The sequence below is a fragment of the Ochlerotatus camptorhynchus genome, unplaced genomic scaffold (genome assembly GCF_037179485.1).
Source record: "Ochlerotatus camptorhynchus isolate MF236.1 unplaced genomic scaffold, CSIRO-AGI_Acam_v1.1 ptg000627l, whole genome shotgun sequence".
Taxonomy (NCBI): Eukaryota; Metazoa; Arthropoda; class Insecta; order Diptera; family Culicidae; genus Ochlerotatus; species Ochlerotatus camptorhynchus.
Genome location: NW_027041106.1, coordinates 27,906 through 46,303, shown reverse-complemented (window position 1 = coordinate 46,303; position 18,398 = coordinate 27,906). Strand labels below are relative to the sequence as shown.

Sequence of the window (18,398 nt, the reverse complement as noted above, 5' to 3'; positions counted from 1 at the left end):
ACCACTAATCGTTTCGTCCCAGCCCGATCCAGTCCTCCAGATTCGCTGCATGAGTATCTTCCCGTGAACCGAGAAGTGTGCCACCAGTCCTAACGGATCAAACAGAGACATGATCGTCCGTAGGACTTGACGTTTGGTAGGTGCATCCTGACTCTCAATGTTTCGAACCTCCTCCTTCAGACTGACCTCGAAACTGAAAACGTCTTCTGATGGTCTCCATACCATACCAAGCACTCTCTCTACATCCGAATCCAGGTTGAGGGACTTCTGATGAACTTTGCTGGTTTCTCCTATGCGCTCGAGCACTTCTGAGGAGTTCGACGAAAAGTTTCGAATCTCCATCCCAGGCTTAGAATGCACATGTTTCACTTCCTCTATCAGCTCTACCGCTTCTTCTACCGTCTCCACACTGCCCAGGTAGTCGTCAACGTAGTGGTTTTCGATTATGGCTTTGGCTGCGTCAGGGAATCCTGCGCAGGACACTCTCGGAATACGAACCTCTGCGCCTGTTTGTTCCTTTCCGGATCAGGAATTGGTGGAACATTTCCTTTACGTCTCCACTGAATGCCACGCGCTTCTGCCGGAAACGCAGTAGAACAGCAGGTAGAGCGGTCAGCATGTCTGTCCCCTTTAGCATTAGATCGTTGAAAGAAACGCCGTTCACTCGGGCTGCAGCATCCCAAATCAGTGGTACCTTTCCTGGCTTATTAGGGTTCCTTACTACCCCGAGTGGCAGATACCAGGAATCCTTGGACAACTTCCTCTCGAGCGCTTCCATTCTATGCACTGCCATTGGGTAGCTGTTTGGAAGGCACGGATCATCGTTTCGCCATAGCAGTCCGGTCTCCAATCTTCCGTCAACTCTTCGAGTGGTTTCCTGGAGAATCTTCAAGGCACGCTTGTCTTCCTCCGATTGAGGACTGTGCTTGATGTTTGCCTCGTCTACTGCCAGAAACTGCCTGAACAGGTCGTGAAATTCTGTTTCTTTTTCACATTGCACCACGTGAGCGTTCACGTACTCCATAAGACTACTTTGGATAGCATGTCATCCGTAAATGCACCAACCCAGTCGAGTTTTTGCTGCAACCAACTCTCCAGTACCGCTTTCTCGACTCTTGAGTGCACTAATCAGTTTAGCGTTGTCTACTCCGATTATCAGTCGAGGAGCGACATCTGCGTATCCACGCAGTGGCAGTTTCCTCAGATGGGGATACACTTCGCAGAGCTCCTCGTAATCGACAGTCTGACTAGGTAGTTTCAACTGTTCTGCCGTCCTTGCTCTCAATGGGAAACTCTTCTCCTCGCTCCGTCCTGAGATGGTCATCTCAATACGTTGCGATCCATTCTCGGTTCTTTTCACATTACCCGTCCAGCACAGAGACAACGGTTCACTGGGCCCTTTTAGTCCTAGCACGTTCGCCACTTCCGCTTCCAACATGGTTGACGAAGATCCGCCGTCGAGGAACGCGTACACGTCCGCGCTCTTCCCGTTTCCGTACAGTGTCACGGGAATATAGCGCAGCAACACAGATTAACTTAGGGAGTGATGATGCTGGTGCGCGACGTTTCTGTTGGTAGATGTTGATGGTGATGGTGTTGTTGACTCTGGTTTCCTCGAGTGCAGCAGAGGATGGTGACGCATGTGACAGTCTCCGACTCCACACTCTTGTTTGAAGCCACATGGCCATGATCTATGAGGAACTAAGCATAGCCGACACAATCCCTTCTGCCGCATTACCTTCCACCGTTCGTCTATGTTCAGCTTCTTGAACTCTGGGCACTCAGCGATACGATGGTCCGATTTTCCGCAGTGTAAACAGGGCTTGCTAACTGTGCTGATGACTTCCTTTTGACCAATGCTGCTTTCCGCAGGTCCCGTTGTTGTCGACGCTTGTTGATGCACGAACAGCTTCTCCTTCGTAGGTTTTTCCCGCCTACTTTTCTCCAACTTTCCTGAACTCTGCAATCCCAGATCACTTGCCATCATTATAAGCTCCTTCATGAAGTCGTTGAATGCGGCCAAGTTGACAGTATAGTAGCTGCGTTTATAAGATGCCCATTGTAGCTTCAGGTTTGGTGTTATTAATATGCTGCTGTTGGTCCGCCATAATCATGTGCTCAACTAGATTTTCCACCCCCATACCAAACTTGATCAAGGTTTTGAGATCATCGCCTCTGGGAGAGGGAATTTCGCGCATCCGCCTTAGAAGTGAAAGGATGATAACTTCTGGCCTTCCGTAGAGTCTTTGCAGTGTAGCCATAACGTGAGGGACTGACTCAGGTATCAGCAAACGGCTGCGAATACTTTCCTAAGCATGACCGCGAAGGCACCGTTGAAGTCTTGCCAAATTCTCGGCATAATTGTACCCGCACGCTTCAGTAGAACTCCGGAAGGAGCTGAAGAACAGAGGCCAATCCTGCGGATCTCCAGTGAATACGGGTAGCTCTCGTGGTATGACTTGACGAACGGCTAGTTGCTCGGCTGTAGGTCCTGCTGCGCATCGTGGACGAAGTGGATTATGAACATTCTGCTGCACTGGCACTGACTGATCGTTCTGGCTCCCCGATGCGAACGGCTGCTCAGGCCCCGGTGGTGGCTCTGGTGCCATCGAGTTTGGTGCGCGATACTGCTGACGCCTCGACGGTGGCACAAACACCGATGAAGTTGGTACCTGAAACGGCTGGTGTCCCGGCGGTGGAACAAACTCTAACGAAGTTGGTACCAGGTACTGCTGATGCCCCGGAGGTGGCAAAAACAACGACGAGCTCGACACAGGGAATTGTTGTTGCTCCGGTTGCAGCAAGTACTCCACTGAATGTCGGTAACCCCCGAAATGTTGATAACAACGTGACATGATGGGTTTTGTGTGTTGCCCTTGATTCAAAACTGACGACTGCTCACGTCTGTTATCCCTCAGAAATTCTGGATTGTTGACACATGGATTGGCGATACAGGTTAGCTTCCTGCTGCTGTTGGGAACTCTGGACCGTTCCCGTGGTGTGTACTGGGTTTGTCCCATCGGAGGCTGCTGCACGATTGGAATCGTACACAAACTTGGATCGGTTGGCAATCTCGCTGGAGGCACTGTTGGTTTCCCCATAAAACTTTCGTATCCGACTGGTTGGGGCACCGACTGTTTCCACTGGGTACGTTGGTCAAGGCGTGGCTGCTAAATTGACGACTGCAGATTCGATCCTGTATACTGCTTGTGCCCCGACGATGGCAGTGTGCCTCGACGACTTGCGTGGGTCCCGACGGTGGCAGAAACACCGACGCATTTGATTCGATACCCAGCTTTTGCCCCGACGGTGGCAGAAGCACCGATTGATTCGGTTCGAAAAACTGCTCGAGCCCCGGCGGTGGCAGAAGCACCGACGAGTTTGACTTTGTCTGTCGGATGTTCCCTGGCGGCAGCACAGGGGCCGACGTATTGGGCCCAGGAGGAGGCTCGCCTTCATGTGGCGTTGCATTTGGGTGAGGAGGTTGGGATAATTGGACCTTACTTATTTGATTTTCATTCCTACTCTCGTTCCCACTTATAGGGTTTTTTGGTGTACTAGTTTTAACAACCTCAACTGTAGGTTGCGATCCTACCTTTAAATTGATACTACTACTTCTCACCTTCACTGCTGACTGTCCTGTACTGGTGGGTTTACCGTTGTGTACTGATGTACTTCCCATGTACGTCACCTTGTACATGGTGCTCATCGATGAAGAAGCCACTGGCTCCGACTGTGTACCTACAGTGGGCTGGGTCTCTCTCGGCGTCTGCACTGGTGTCCCGAAGTCGTTGTTGATGATTGTAGGATTTTCAGTCACATTAACTGTCGCTGCGATAGATGCCGGAATCGAAACTTCCTCCTGGAATCTGGTGGGAGCTAAATCTGCTTCTTCCTGCTCTCTTACGACGATGCTTTCTGACGTTTGCATCGGCACTTGAATCCCGATCGCTTCGGGGTTTACTTCTTGCTGCAATACTGCACCCTCACTCGACGTCGCAGTAGCAACTTCTCCCAGTTGAGATGAACCTACGGTTTCAGCAACGACGCTGCCTATTGGGGTATTCCTCTTCGATCCGACCTGACTTCCAGACTGATTTTGTGTTACGGCATCCGTGTATGTAAGAGTGGCAACAGTGGTTGTCGACGTGGTAACTTTTTTTTTTTTAAACTTTATTTAAGAGATTTTTAGCCTTAGGCTAGTTCATCTCTCGACGTGGTAACTGCTCGACCCTCGGTTTGACTTGCTGCTCCAATCCACCTACCGATATTCTCTAGGATGATTCTGGAGCTTACTCTGCTCCTCATGCTGCGATGCTCGTCCTCTTCAAGCAGTTGAGCTTCGAGCGTCTCGAAACGCTGCTTCTCAAAGTCAGCTTCCACCTGACGTCGTAGTCGCTGAAACTTTTCAGCATCTTCCAGTTCCTTAAGCTTAATCTGCCGGTTCGTGTCCAGCTGCTCTAGCCGCAACCTTAATCGCGTCGCACTGATACTACTGCCGGACGTCGTGTGGGAGCGTCTGCTAGTGGGGTGGGAAGATATGGTGACGATATCTTCACTATCGATGCACTTATTGCAGGTGAAACTCAAATCTGCATCGGCAATCGATTCACCCCCATCTGCGCACGAAAAGTGCACATATCCGTCGCACTTGTCGCACTGGGCTAAGTTGTCGACATTGTCTGGCCGATCACACATCAGGCAATGGCTTAGGCTTTCCGGATTCATCTTTCCGAAACTCTGACCACGCCGCGAATTCAACCTCAAATCTGCCACAAAAACTTTGAAGATTTGTTCGGGAGAAAACTTTCTTGGCGGGATGTAAAATAAACACCTCTCTGTTAGCAGGTTACTCAACGCAGCTTCAAAGCTGAAAATTTATTTCGGGGTTAGCTTGGGTCAAATCGTTTTAAAGAAACTTACATTTTGGTGCCTTTTATAAATTTTTCCACGCTAAATTTCTCCAACAATCCTTTGTGCAAATCACTTTGTTGACTACAAACTACCAAGCAGGTTTATTAATTTTAATTGAAACAAAGTAATCTTTCCAATAAATTCAATAGATTTTTTTTTTCCTTTGGTTTGTTTTTTTCCGTCGATCTTGTTTTCCGTGCTGAGCACCAATGCTACCGACGTGCCAAGAAGGCAGCTCCCACACCTGGACCCTACCTATCGACCCATCAACTCATGAACCGAGGACCAACGGCTTTACTTCCCATCCGAAGGAAGGCGTGATCAGAGATGTTATGCCTCAGAACATCCCGGTGGCGCCGACTGGGATTGAACCCAGGCCTGCTGGGGAAATTCAATAGATGTTCAGTCTTGTTTACTTTCCTTTCTCCTTTCCTTTGTCCGCACATTCGTAACGGGCGTAACCGGGACTCACTTGGTAGCCGGCGGCGACTGCCCTGTGGATTCGCCAACATTGTGATAATTAGTACTTGAAAGTAACAAGAAGAGGGTGTAAAGTGTGTGTATGACTCATAAAACTTGTAAATTTTGCGTTCAGTGCGTCACAATCAGCGATTTAACGATTCGTGAGAGCTTACTCTGAGTGAACGCTCGCGAGCCATAAGATCGCTGATTGTTACGCTCTGAAAGCGAAATTGACAGGTTTTATGAGTCAAACACATACTTTACATCCTCTTATTATTACTTAGAAGTACAACATACCATCATATCATGTAAAGATTTCATAATTCCGAAAAAAAAATTATAGGAAGTGAGTGGAAGCAACCCTGTTTCATACTGTAAGCTGATATTACTTACGTTATTATTTTTCTCGACGTTAAAACCGGTTAAAACAGGTTTTCCATTTGGAGTAAGGGTTGTAAAATGCAATAACTCAGAAAAATCAACCAAATGTACTCACGACCGCCGTTCCAAACAAAAGCGTTTTCTTCTATTTGTGCCAAATGTAAAAACATAAAGCAACCATAAGCGAAACACTTAACCGTCGTACAAGTTGTTTACAACTTTTATTCGTAATGTTTTGTAATAGTTTAATATAGTCTCGAATAGTTGATCAACCGTAACAAAATGTAACTGGAACATACCAGAAACTGTAACAGTAGAAAGTAGTGTTTCTTTTATGTTTATTACGTAAACCATAGCAAAACTATTTTGTATAAAGTTAACACAGCTAGTAAGGTGTCAGTGAAGTTTTAACTGTTCTAGAAATGGTACTTTCTATGCGGGATGTCATCAGTCGGATGTCAGCTCCCATATCAAGATAGAGCTGGAATTAGGGCGTAACAGCTTTTGTAAACAATGACTTCTTTCGATGATGCTTGAAAGTCAAGGCTCGCCCATGCAAATCACTACCACCATCAGGTAGAGTAAGACCGACGGTAATGTTGGTTCGCGTAGGCGTGCATTGAATTCCTAAAAATTATCGAGAAAAGTCATTGTTTACAAAAGTTGTTACGCCTAATTCCAGCTATATCTAGATATGTTTAAATCTAACATACCATGTACTTTGGGGGTGCAATTTAAAACACCAAAATCGGTCGCGGCATGAAAGTGGTCTGATTTTGATCCAGAGATTATGGATTTTAATTCTTAATACGCCAATCGATAGGAATTTTTTTACGAATCTGTTAATATAAAGACTTTTTTTTCCTTGGTTTGTATTTCGTCGATCTTGTTTTGCTGAGCACCAATGCTACCGACGCCAAGAAAGAAGCTCCCACACCTGGACAATACCTATCGACCCATCAACTCATGAACCGGGGACCAACGGCTTTACGTGAAGGTGTGATCAGAGATGTTATGCTTCAGAACATCCCGGCTGCGCCGACTGGGATTAAACCCAGACCTGCTGGGGTGAGAGGAAATAAAGACTTTATCATTTTTCAATATATCACTATTGAAAATTGCACAAATGTGCATTTTTTGCTGTGGTAATTGAAATGATCACCAATTGGCTGCGAAAAGCGATTTCCCTAACACAGATTTCAAAGTTGAATTTCATATGGTCTCACCAAACGGTGTTTATTCAATCACCGCGTGGTGAGTGATGGTGTTCTCCAGTACACAACGAAAGGCTCCCGTAAGCAGCTAGCTGTAAAGGCTGTCCACAACCTTTGATCGGATTCAGTTCCAATCACCGTGTGTGGTGGTGTCCGGTCGTCGGCATCAGCAGCAGCAGCAGCAGTGCTTTCGACGCGTGGCGTTGAACATTGTTCTCCAGTACACAACGAAAGGCTGTCTGCAAGCAGCGAGCTGCAGCCACATGAGCATCCATAGAAGGAGGAAGAAGCCGCGCCACTATTGATCTATATTGCTTAATACACCCCCCTGCCACTCACCCATATAAATAGAAGAAAAGTTTCAAACTGTAATTACTTCGGAATTTTTTCTGCGATTCGGTATGTTCAGATGAATTATCCAAAAATAATTGCTCAATCTCATAAGCGTAGTTATAGAGGGGGGAGGGGGTTGGGGGCTTACTATACGCAGTTTTCGTATCTAAAATTGTTGCAGTGCAAATATTTAATGTCCACATGTCCGTCCAGTTGTTAGTGATGTGATGTTGTTTGAATTATTAAGTAGTAAAAAATTTTAAATTTCAATATAAAGCTTTAATTTGAAATATTAAACTGCCTTTAGGGCCTCCCCTATACATAAAACACAGACGTAGTCCTACGTCAAAAAACAAGAACTGTATTCACGATTTTCGTCTTAGACACAGGCAGGGGGAGGAGGGGCATAGTGAACAGGTGGGGCATAGTGAGCATCCCGCAGTTTAGCTCTGAATCTCCAGCTGCATGAAACAAATCGACTGGTAGTAGGTTCAATATCATTATGATATTGATCATACTACCAACCAATTTGTTCCGAACGGCCGGAAGTCCAAGCTGGTGCACGGGATGCACACTATGCCCCACCTGTTCACTATGCCCATTTTACCCCTGTTGAAACTGATTTCTTTGAGCGTCCCGTAAAAGTCGAAGTTTGTTGGGAACAGCTTTAGCTGTAATTTAAGTTTTATTTTTAGTAATATTATCAATTTAACAATATCAATTACCTACAATTTTTCAGTTTTTCTTCCGACTAACTTCCTTTAGTGACTACAAATGTTAGGTTAGGTGTTCTGCTATAAGGAACAAATTTATCATTGTAATTAATATTAACTTCAACATTTACTTTATTATTTACTTGCAGTTTATCGAACTGAACACTTATTAACTATTTTTTTACCTTTTAAATATTATAACTAGCTTCAATTAAATTAACTGCCTGCATAAACATGACTTGCACTTGACGAACTTTTTACTGTCAATGTTTACATTTTGTTTCTTTCGCCTGATCTTCCGTGTCAAACCGCGATGACATTTCTTCGTTACAGCGGGTTCGGCAATGGTCATCGATGCGCGTAGCTACCCTCTGGTAACTAGCGATCGTTACGCGCCGAGGGGTACTCGTCGTCACAATCCCCCGCCCGTAAACCATTATGTTCGGCTTCCGGTTTACCACCATCTACGACGTCGAGTAACGCCAGCTTTACCACTGGCCTCCGTAATGTTCCGTTCGCCGTCTGCACCCACGTCCTTTCCTTGAATGACCTTATCCACCTTCCCTCTGATCCACTGATTTCGTACCGTATCGTCCACGATCAGCACCAGATCTCCTTCCGCTATCTCCTTCACTTCCTCGAACCACTTCGACCTTCTCGAAATCACCGGCAAGTACTCCTTGATCCAACGTTTCCATATTGCGTCCGTCAAGTGCTGGGCAAGCTTCCATCCACTGTTCAAAGTTGCACGATAATCCACGGGCATCGTTGGACGTTATTTCACTCCACTTGAGCTCCCCAAGAGAAAATGGTTAGGGGTCAAGGCTTCCTGATCGGCTGACTCTAACGGAATGTACGTGAGCGGTCTCGTGTTGATCATTGCCTCAGCTTCAATCATCACCGTTTCCAGAACCTCGTCATCCGGCCGTCGTTGCGCTTCCAAAATGGTTCCGATTGCTGCCTTTACCGAGCGAACCATTCGCTCCCACACACCACCCATATGTGGTGCGGATGGCGGGTTGAACGACCAACGAGTCGCAGAGTTGGTGAAGGTTGTAGCCAGATGATTGTTGCGTTCCTCCATCTCCCGTTTCAGCTGATTGTTCGCACCGTGAAAATTCGTCCCGTTGTCGCTAAATATCTCAGCCGGTGAACCTCGTCGTGATATGAATCTTCTTACAGCCATGACGCAGGATTCCTTCGATAGACTGTGAACAACCTCCAGGTGAACAGCGCGGATAGTCAAGCAGGTGAACAGTGCTATCCACCGTTTAACGTTGCTGCGACCAACCTTCACCAGTACTGGGCCAAAATAATCTACGCCTACGTATGTGAACGGCCGTACATACGGAGTTAGCCGGACCTTCGGCAGCGGCGCCATCGGCGGCGAGCGTGGATAAGCGCGAAGAACTCTACACCAGATACAGCTTTCGGAGACTTTCGTAACCAGTGATCTCAGTTTTGCAATCTCGTAGAGCTGCCTTATCTCGTTGACAACTGTTTCACGATTGCAGTGACGGAAACGGCGATGGAATGAGTCGACGAGGAGAAATGTGATTGGATGCTTGCTGGACAGAATTACCGGGTACTTGGTTCCGTACGGTATCCATTCAGCATTCCCCAATCGGTTACGTTTGCGTATCACTCCATTCTTGTCCATGAACGGCCACAGCTTGTATATTGTACTAGACTTCGGCAGTATTCCATGTCGAGCTTCCGGTTCTCCCATCGTCGTTTTAAGAATTTCTATTTCCAATGGGAAGATGTCCATCTGCGCTAGTTTCCACAACGAATTTTCGGCACGTGTCAATTCGTCCTGTGTTAGAACTCCTTGAACCAGTACTTCTCTCCGCTGCGACCGCTGAATATTATTGATGAATCGATGCACGAACGCCATAGTTCTGTGTAGCTTCGTCCACTTACTGAACCTATTTGTATTAATCAGCGACTCCGGTACATAACGATGCACGTTGCAAGCAATTAGCTCTTCTTCAGTGGGATTTATCGGTTCATCACTGCCTGGCCAAGATTCTTCCGGTTGCCTTAGAAAATCTGGCCCACGAAACCATCGGCTGTCAGAGCTGATATTTGGACCGGAACCCCATTTGGTTGCATCATCCGATACGTTCAATACCGATCCAATCTTCCTCCATTCGCTGACATCTGTCGTGGATAATATCTCCCCGATCCGGAACCCCACGTACTGGTGATAGCGGCGTTGGTCTGACCTAATCCATGCGAGAACGGTGCTGGAATCTGACCATAGTACACGCTTCGTTACAGGGAGAGCGTGCATGTCTACGATGCTGTTGAGAAGGCGTGATCCTAGAACAGCTGCTTGAAGTTCGAGTCGTGGAACCGTCAGCATCTTCAACGGAGCTACTTTTGATCTCGCTGCTACAAGACTAACCTCAGGACCCTGTGTAGTTTCGACCCGGAAATACGCAGCACATGCATATGCAGATCTGCTTGCGTCTACGAATACGTGGACTTGCAAAGATGAATACGTTTTCTCAACAGCGTCTGGAAAATAGCATCTCGGGATTCGCAGAGTATCCAGGTTTGGAACGAGATTGATCCAGTCCCTGCAATCTCAGCTTCTCGTTGATTTGATCATCCCAACCAATACCTGCCGCCCATACATCCTGCATCAGTATTCTTCCGTGGATCAGGAAAAACGCAATTAATCCCATTGGATCGAAGAAGCTCATTACTGTGCGTAAGACTTCTCGTTTCGTTGGGATATAAGACTCATCCAGAACATGCTTCAGGTTGTCTCGCAAGGAAACCGTATAGGTAAAGGTATCACTGCTCGGTATCCACTTCATGCCTAATACCGACTCGATTCGTTCATCTTTTTCCGCTCGGATATCCTTCTCCGCTGTCGTTGATTCATCTCCCACTTGCGCTGCAATCGCTGGATCGTTGGATAAGAAGTTACGGATCTCAAACCCTCCTTTGGCGTGAATTTTCTTGACCTCGCTGCCAATCTTCATTGCTTCCTCCACAGTTCCGAAACTATCCAGGTAATCATCCACGTAATGGCGATGGATAATGGCCGCTGATGCTCGTGGAAAATCCGCTTCGAACTCTTTTGCGTTCAAATTTTTGATGTACTGAGCGCAGCTCGGCAAGCACGAAGCCCCGAAGATAGCTACGTCCATGACGTAGATCACCGGATTTTGACCTGAACGGTCTCTGAACAGGAATCTCAGAAACTGACGATCCTGAATCCGTATGAAGAACCGATGGAACATTTCTTTAATGTCACCGGTTAGAGCAAAACGGTACAGTCGAAAGTTGCCAATGACCGACGGAAGAGATGTCAGGAAATCAGGACCCTTCAGCAATGCCGAGTTGAGTGAAACACCATCGACCGTAGCAGCTGCATCCCAAATGATCCTCAACTTGTTCGGTTTCTTCGGGTTCAGGACAATGCCCAGTGGCAAGTACCAGCATTGATCTGGATCGGTAGTTGACAATTCATAATCCGTAGCCTTGTGCGCATACCCCTTTGCTTCGTAGTCTCGTATCTGCTGCCGAACTCGATCATACAGAACAGGATCTTTATTGAGGCGCCTCTCGAGTGAGCACATTCGTTTGTACGCCATTCTATAGCTGCTTGGAAACCGCAAGTTGTCCCACTTCCAAAGCAAACCCGTTTCGAAACCTCCGTCGACTCTTCGGGTAGTAGATTCCAGAAGCATCCTTGCTCGCTTGTCTTCATCGGATTCCAGCGGAGTAGAAGGGTGTGATACGCCGATGTTGTCCAGTGTGATGTAATCACGAACTAGTTGGTTTAGTTCTTGCTCTGGATCGGTCCATCCTCCAACATGAAACCCACAGACAACTGTTGATTGCGGCTCTGACCTACATCCGTAGATGCTCCACCCAATGCGACTCTTAGCGGCAATTGGTTCTTCCCACCTTCCTTCTCTGATTTTCAGCGGCACGGTGAGTTTCAGGTTGTCAAGACCGATCAAGAGTTTTGGGAACACCTTCTTATAGTTCTGTAGTGGTAAACCACGCAGATGAGGATATTTTCTAGATATTTCGATGTAGTCCATATTTTGCGAGGGAAGCAACAATCCACCGACGGTACGCGCATTAACCAGTATGTACTGCTTCGAAAATCCACTACCGGAAATCTGAGCACTGATCCGCCTTGAATTTGGTTCGCTGCGCTTGATGTTACCAGTCCATTGTAAGTTCAGCGGCTCCGTAGTTCCCTCTATTCCAAGTTGATCTGCAACCGAATCCTCCAGCAAAGTTATCTGCGACCCTTCATCGACGAAAGCATAGATGTCCACCTTGCAGTTCTTCCCATATAACGTAACAGGAATGATTCTGAAAAGCGGTCCTCTTAACGTCTTCAACTCACTAAGATGACTTGTTGATACGGCAGCCTGCACGATTGTGCTTGAGGAATGTAAGAGAGAATGGTGTTTGAGTCGGCAATCGTTGATACCGCATTCCTTTGCTGTCTTGCATGGCCATTTTCCATGGTAATTCAAACACGACCTGCAAAGACCGCTCTCATGTACCGCCTTCAATCTTCCGTCGATATTCATCGATTTGAACCTGCCGCATTCCGAAACCCGGTGTCCTTCCGCTTTGCACACCACGCACGGTTTCTTCGGTGTTCGCCAACCTGCTGAAGTATTGCTGCCGATTGGTTTGTTCTTGGACGACGATTCTGGCTCTGCGTGTGTCTGGACAAATGAACGCTCCTTGACTTTCGACTTTTGTGGCTTCGCACATGGGAAGTCATCTGCTACATCGTAAGCAAGTTCTACCAAATTTGACATGAATATTCCAAACGTACTCAAGTCCACATCTTGATTCCTGCATTTGAAGGCTGACCATTTGAGCCGATAATCAACAGGCAATTTGCCCACCATGTCATGTAACAGTGATGGGTTGGATAGATGTGCCTGATGTCCCACATTCTCAAGATGCTGAACCAAATTATCCACCGCCAGTCCAAATTCGATGATACTCTCCACATCATTTGCCTTCAGCGGTGGTAAATGCCGAACTCGCTCTGTCATGCAACGAATGAGTGTTTCTGGTCGTCCGTACCGCATCTCCAAGGTTTTAATGACGTGTGATACGCTTGTGGGACAAAGTAGTCGACTGCGCACTGCTTCAAGGGCTGAACCCTTTAGACAGCGTTGAAGGCCTATGAGATTTTCGTCGTCGGAGAAACCGCAAGTTGTAGTAGACCGCTGGAAGCTACTGATCCATATTGGCCATTCTTCCGGATTACCCGAAAACATCGGTAAATCCTTCCCCATCACCTGCCTAGCAGCCAGCTGTCGATTTGTCGGGCCATCTGTGTAATCTTCTTCTTTATCGCTCCTTTGATTGGTACGCACATTACTACACGACACCGGTTGTCCATTTCTGCTACCAACTCCTGTCTCGCTTTGGCCGTTTGCCGTCTGATTGCCCCGAAATTCAACCGGATGCACTGGAATGTTTCGTTGTTCGTTTCTGTCGGTAATAGGAATCAACACTTCACCCATATTCAACGAACGACTTCCATGACCCGCTCCATCAAGTACACGAGTGTGTGTGTGAAGACGATTTTCTGACACACCCACGTTGTGGTCGTCAGCAGAAGCTTGTAATCTCGAATCTTCTCCCATATTTAGTTGGCCAAACTTATCAGCGAAATGTCGATTATCGAAAGCATTCGCGTGAGCTTGCTGCCCTTTATCCGCCTGGCTAACAAAAGGTTGTATGTGGGGAGATTTTGTGTTGGAGGCAACTTTATTTTGTATTGTTAGAGGGGGAAGATCTAAGCTCCTATCTGTCCTAATATTGGCTGATGTTTGATGGTTAGTATTTTGTTCAATGGGTACCTGTGTTGGACCACCGCTAGAGTCAAGTGCTGACGTGAACTCCTTTATCGGTCCCGCTGTCTGCTGCGTCGACTTCTTTAGCCAATCCTCCACTTTGTCCTTCGAATCGGTATCAGTACCAATCAAACTACTTCTGCTGCTGCCATACTCGGACGCCTGCCGAATTAGCTTAGCCTTCTGCTCCGCCGATTGCCTCCTAATCGCCATCTGCTTCTTGTATTCCCGCTCATCCGCAATCTTCTGTCGTAAAGCGGCCTTAGCTTCGGCGATCCGCTTGGTTTTGATCGCAAACTCCTTCTCCTGCATTTCCTCTTCGAGCTTCCGTTCGAGGTCTTTCAGTTCTTTCTCGGCAGCCAACTCTTCTTCCTGGATCTTCTGCTGTTCTTCAACCGCCTTCAGCTCAAGTTCCAATCGAGCCCGTATGCTGGACGTAGCACTTTCGCCAACCGTTTTCTTCGACTTCCTGGTGACTTTACTACCGGCCGAAGACTTCGCCGTCATCTTCTTCGGGACTTCAAGATTCTCCGATTGTTTCACCGGTACTTTCGGCTTGGCACCTTTTGCGTCCGATTTCTTGGCAACCGATTCGTTAAAACCTTTTGCCGTACCGGACTTACCTCCATCGGATCCGTATTGCTTAGGATTAGGATTATCATTCTTCTCCGGAACATCGTCTGTTCCTTCCTTACACAGGGGTCCGAAGGTGGGACAGTACCATTTCCGATCCTGAACACTGGCACTGACCTTCGCACAGGAGTAATGGTGCCACAACTGGCAGGAATCGCACGCCACCATGTCGTCATGTTCGTCGGGATTGGTACATAAAGCGCAATTGCGTTGCACTTGCGAATCATCCCCATTATTCTCCATCGTCCGGAAAATGTTCGGGAAAAATTCTAAAGGAATGTTGAAACTGATTTCTTTGAGCGTCCCGTAAAAGTCGAAGTTTGTTGGGAACAGCTTTAGCTGTAATTTAAGTTTTATTTTTAGTAATATTATCAATTTAACAATATCACTACAATCACCTACAATTTTTCAGTTTTTCTTCCGACTAACTTCCTTTAGTGACTACAAATGTTAGGTTAGGTGTTCTGCTATAAGGAACAAATTTATCATTGTAATTAATATTAACTTCAACATTTACTTTATTATTTACTTGCAGTTTATCGAACTGAACACTTATTAACTATTTTTTTACCTTTTAAATATTATAACTAGCTTTAATTAAATTAACTGCCTGCATAAACATGACTTGCACTTGACGAACTTTTTACTGTCAATGTTTACATTTTGTTTCTTTCGCCTGATCTTCCGTGTCAAACCGCGATGACATTTCTTCGTTACAGCGGGTTCGGCAATGGTCATCGATGCGCGTAGCTACCCTCTGGTAACTAGCGATCGTTACGCGCCGAGGGGTACTCGTCGTCACAACCCCTACTGTCAGATTTCGCTCGTTGGGCTATATTTAAGTGGGCTTCGTTATAGTTGGCCCCCATTATATGAGCTGTAGCCCACCTAAATCAAAGTCAAACGTCATTTCTGACAGTGTTTCCTTGATGGTTGTCAATGATGTGGCTGAACGAGGGGTGAAGCTAATTTCTGACTTTATCAAGAAACCCACCCGAGACCCAGTTCAACTTTCGGTGATCGAACAGCATCGAAAGTACCCTGAGAAATCGTAGAATAGATTAAACTGAAATATAATCGTTACAATCCAATGACATTTGTGTGAATATGTCTGACATAAGCGGCGCCGGTGGTGTAGTGGTAAGCGTGATTACCTCTCACCCCAGCAGGCCTGGGTTCAATCCCCGTCGGCGCCGCCAGGATGTTCTGAGGCATAACATCTCTGGTCCCCGGTTCATGAGTTGATGAGTCAATATGTAGGGTCCAGGTGTGGGAGCTGCCTGCCTGGCTGCAATTTGAAATCTTTCTTCTTGAAAAGTTGTCGCTCCATGAGTTCTAAGATGTCACTGAATTCTGGTTTCCTGTCGTGAAAATAACTTCATAATTTATTAACTTGAAATCTCAAAAGGTACCCGCTCCGACCAAATCAATTTTTATCTTCATCCGATAGGCCGAAGTGAATTCATTTGCGTTTCAATGCGTTAGGCCGAGTTTAGAATCCGTAGGCCGAGTTTGGCGTCAAGAAGCAGTGTTAGACTTTTGACAATATCTCAACGATTGGTTCCTCTTTATCAAATCTTACGGTACGTACAGAAAGGTAAATAAATTTGGAAGCCATCAGTAATAATAACATTCCGTTTGGTGCTAAACTGCGCTAGATTAAGAAAGACTAAGTGCGGGTTGTGCTTAATAGGCCGAAAATGGGGTAGTTAACCCTATTTTTTTTGTGTCCCACACATGCATTTTTGCAATGCGATCATCAAATGATATCTATGTGTCGGACACATACTTCATATGTGTACACATAAAAGCCATGTGTAACCACACATAGTATTCATTTGACTCATAAATTTCATGTGTGCTTCTGGGTGGATTCATAAATGTGTTGTCACATGAAAATCATGTGGAACTTCACATGGAAATTCATCAATAAAACTGTGTGGAATTTTATTACTGTAGGAATAGAGATGCAAAAAAGTATGTTTTCCCATATTAATTTCCATACAAATTTCAAACGCCATGCGGAAAGCCGGGTTACAATCAATCGTCCCCAAATTTTGCACATTTGTTTGGGACCCCAAATAGAACCAAAAAAATATTGTTCAGAAAAAAATATCATGATGACTCACCCTAGTATACATATAACCAAATACTTACTGCTACTAATTTTCTGTATTTCAGTTCGAAACATGTGTGTCCAAATTAACCAGAATCGAAAACAGTTTACATCAAGTAATGAGCATCAACGTTGAAGGATTCGATAAAGGAGATGGTGGATATAGTTTCATTTGTTTGGATTCCAAGTGGGATGTTAACAATAGATGTGGCCCTTGGACACCACGTGATATTCTAACATTGAACTTGATACACAACAATTTCCATTATAATCGTAAACTTATCGAGATCATTTTGAAGTATGTGAAATTATTACATATCTAAACTCAATAATTACTATGTTTTATTATAGATCCCAAGATGCCGTCATTTATTCTTATCGCTGTGGTAGATCCGAAATTTACTATCAACAGTCATCAATCGTATTACCAGGATTACCACCACCTCAAGATACGATGGGAACTGTGTCACTATGTGCTAAAAGAAGACTTGAGCGTGACCATAGAATTTTACTGTTGTAAAATGTGAAAAGGTATCTAGCAGTACGCAGAGTCCCGTAATTAAAAGGTGTAAGGTGCCCACTGCACAGTGGTCCAGAAACCGAATTTAGATGGAATAAATTGTTGGAGCCTAAATAGTTACTTTTAAATATATAGAGTCTTCGGGAAAGTTTTTTCATTTATTTTGGCCAAGACATTAGTTAGTTAGATGAGTTATAAATATCAGCTTTTTAGTAATTTGATAGAGACCGGGGTAATGTAGAAAAAGTTATTGAAAACAACTTTGCTGAAATAAGCAATTTTCTATCTCTAATGTTTATATGTAAAAATGGCGAGAGTGGACTTTTATGCTATTAGTTGCAGTTATTATTTATTGTTATTGTTATTGCTCAGCTCAAACCCTGGCCGACTATCGCCCGCCCATCTGCACTTAAGCTAGGTATGAACCTACGGAAATTTTGGTCGTGACCTATGCTAGACCGTATAGCATAACGACTTTCTTCCACCAGCAGGCCTGTTGCTCCCGTAGGCAGTCCCCAGTCAGATTTGTAGGGGATAGTAAGAGAATAAAAGAATAGAGAAGAGCGATAGAGTATTTGTTGTTTTTCTGAAAAGAGAAGAACAAACACAGCTCGCCGACTTGTTGTGCTGCATGAGCCATGTCCGCTATTGGCTTGCTTGATTTCTTTGTTGGGGTTTTGCGGCCAATAAGCCCCTGTGCCTTTGCTGTGACGTACTGATGAATTTGATTCACATGCTTCACACGCTTGCCTGCAGTGATTTTGTCGGTTGTATATTATTTTTATTTTTATATTGTTTTTCGGCTGCCAGTACGCTGCCAGCAACAATTTCCATTGGGGATCATTTGATACGTTTGGGTTTCCTGCACATACGACTTTTTCCTAGATACAAGCTTCGTCCAGTATACATTGGCTGTCTCCAACCGGCATGATCCTTTCTGTCTGCTTCCTTTTGCCGGTGCAAGTTTAATTCTTCTTTTCTTGTTCAAACTTTCTCGGTACTTTCCTCCTATTGAACTTCTGTTCGTGTTCCCACTTGTCCTCAGGCAGTTAATATTAGTACATGTTAGGAAGAAAGAAATAGAACAAGTTAAGTGTGAGCCGCAAGCATTGGTTACTTATTTGGGTCATGGTGTTGTGTTCCCTATTTATTTACCTCTATTTCGCTCTCAGATCGCAACGTTTAACTCACACTATTATGGACGGAAAAGAGAACTCATATTCAGTAATCTCTCGCGAACTGCGATGCAGA

General features: G+C 45.5%; 1 protein-coding gene across 1 annotated transcript in view; it reads left to right on the top strand.

Annotated features, from left to right (window-relative positions):
* The window catches only part of HPS4 (Hermansky-Pudlak syndrome 4 protein), a 50,492-nt gene extending 32,727 nt beyond the window's left edge, over positions 1–17,765 (top strand). Inside the window, exons 5-6 of the mRNA XM_065237529.1 lie at positions 16,693–16,925; positions 16,979–17,765. Coding sequence (XP_065093601.1) covers positions 16,693–16,925; positions 16,979–17,147 — 402 coding nt within the window. The 3' untranslated portion in view covers positions 17,148–17,765. The remainder of the gene's footprint in view (positions 1–16,692; positions 16,926–16,978) is intronic.
* Positions 17,766–18,398: the final 633 nt, after the last annotated feature.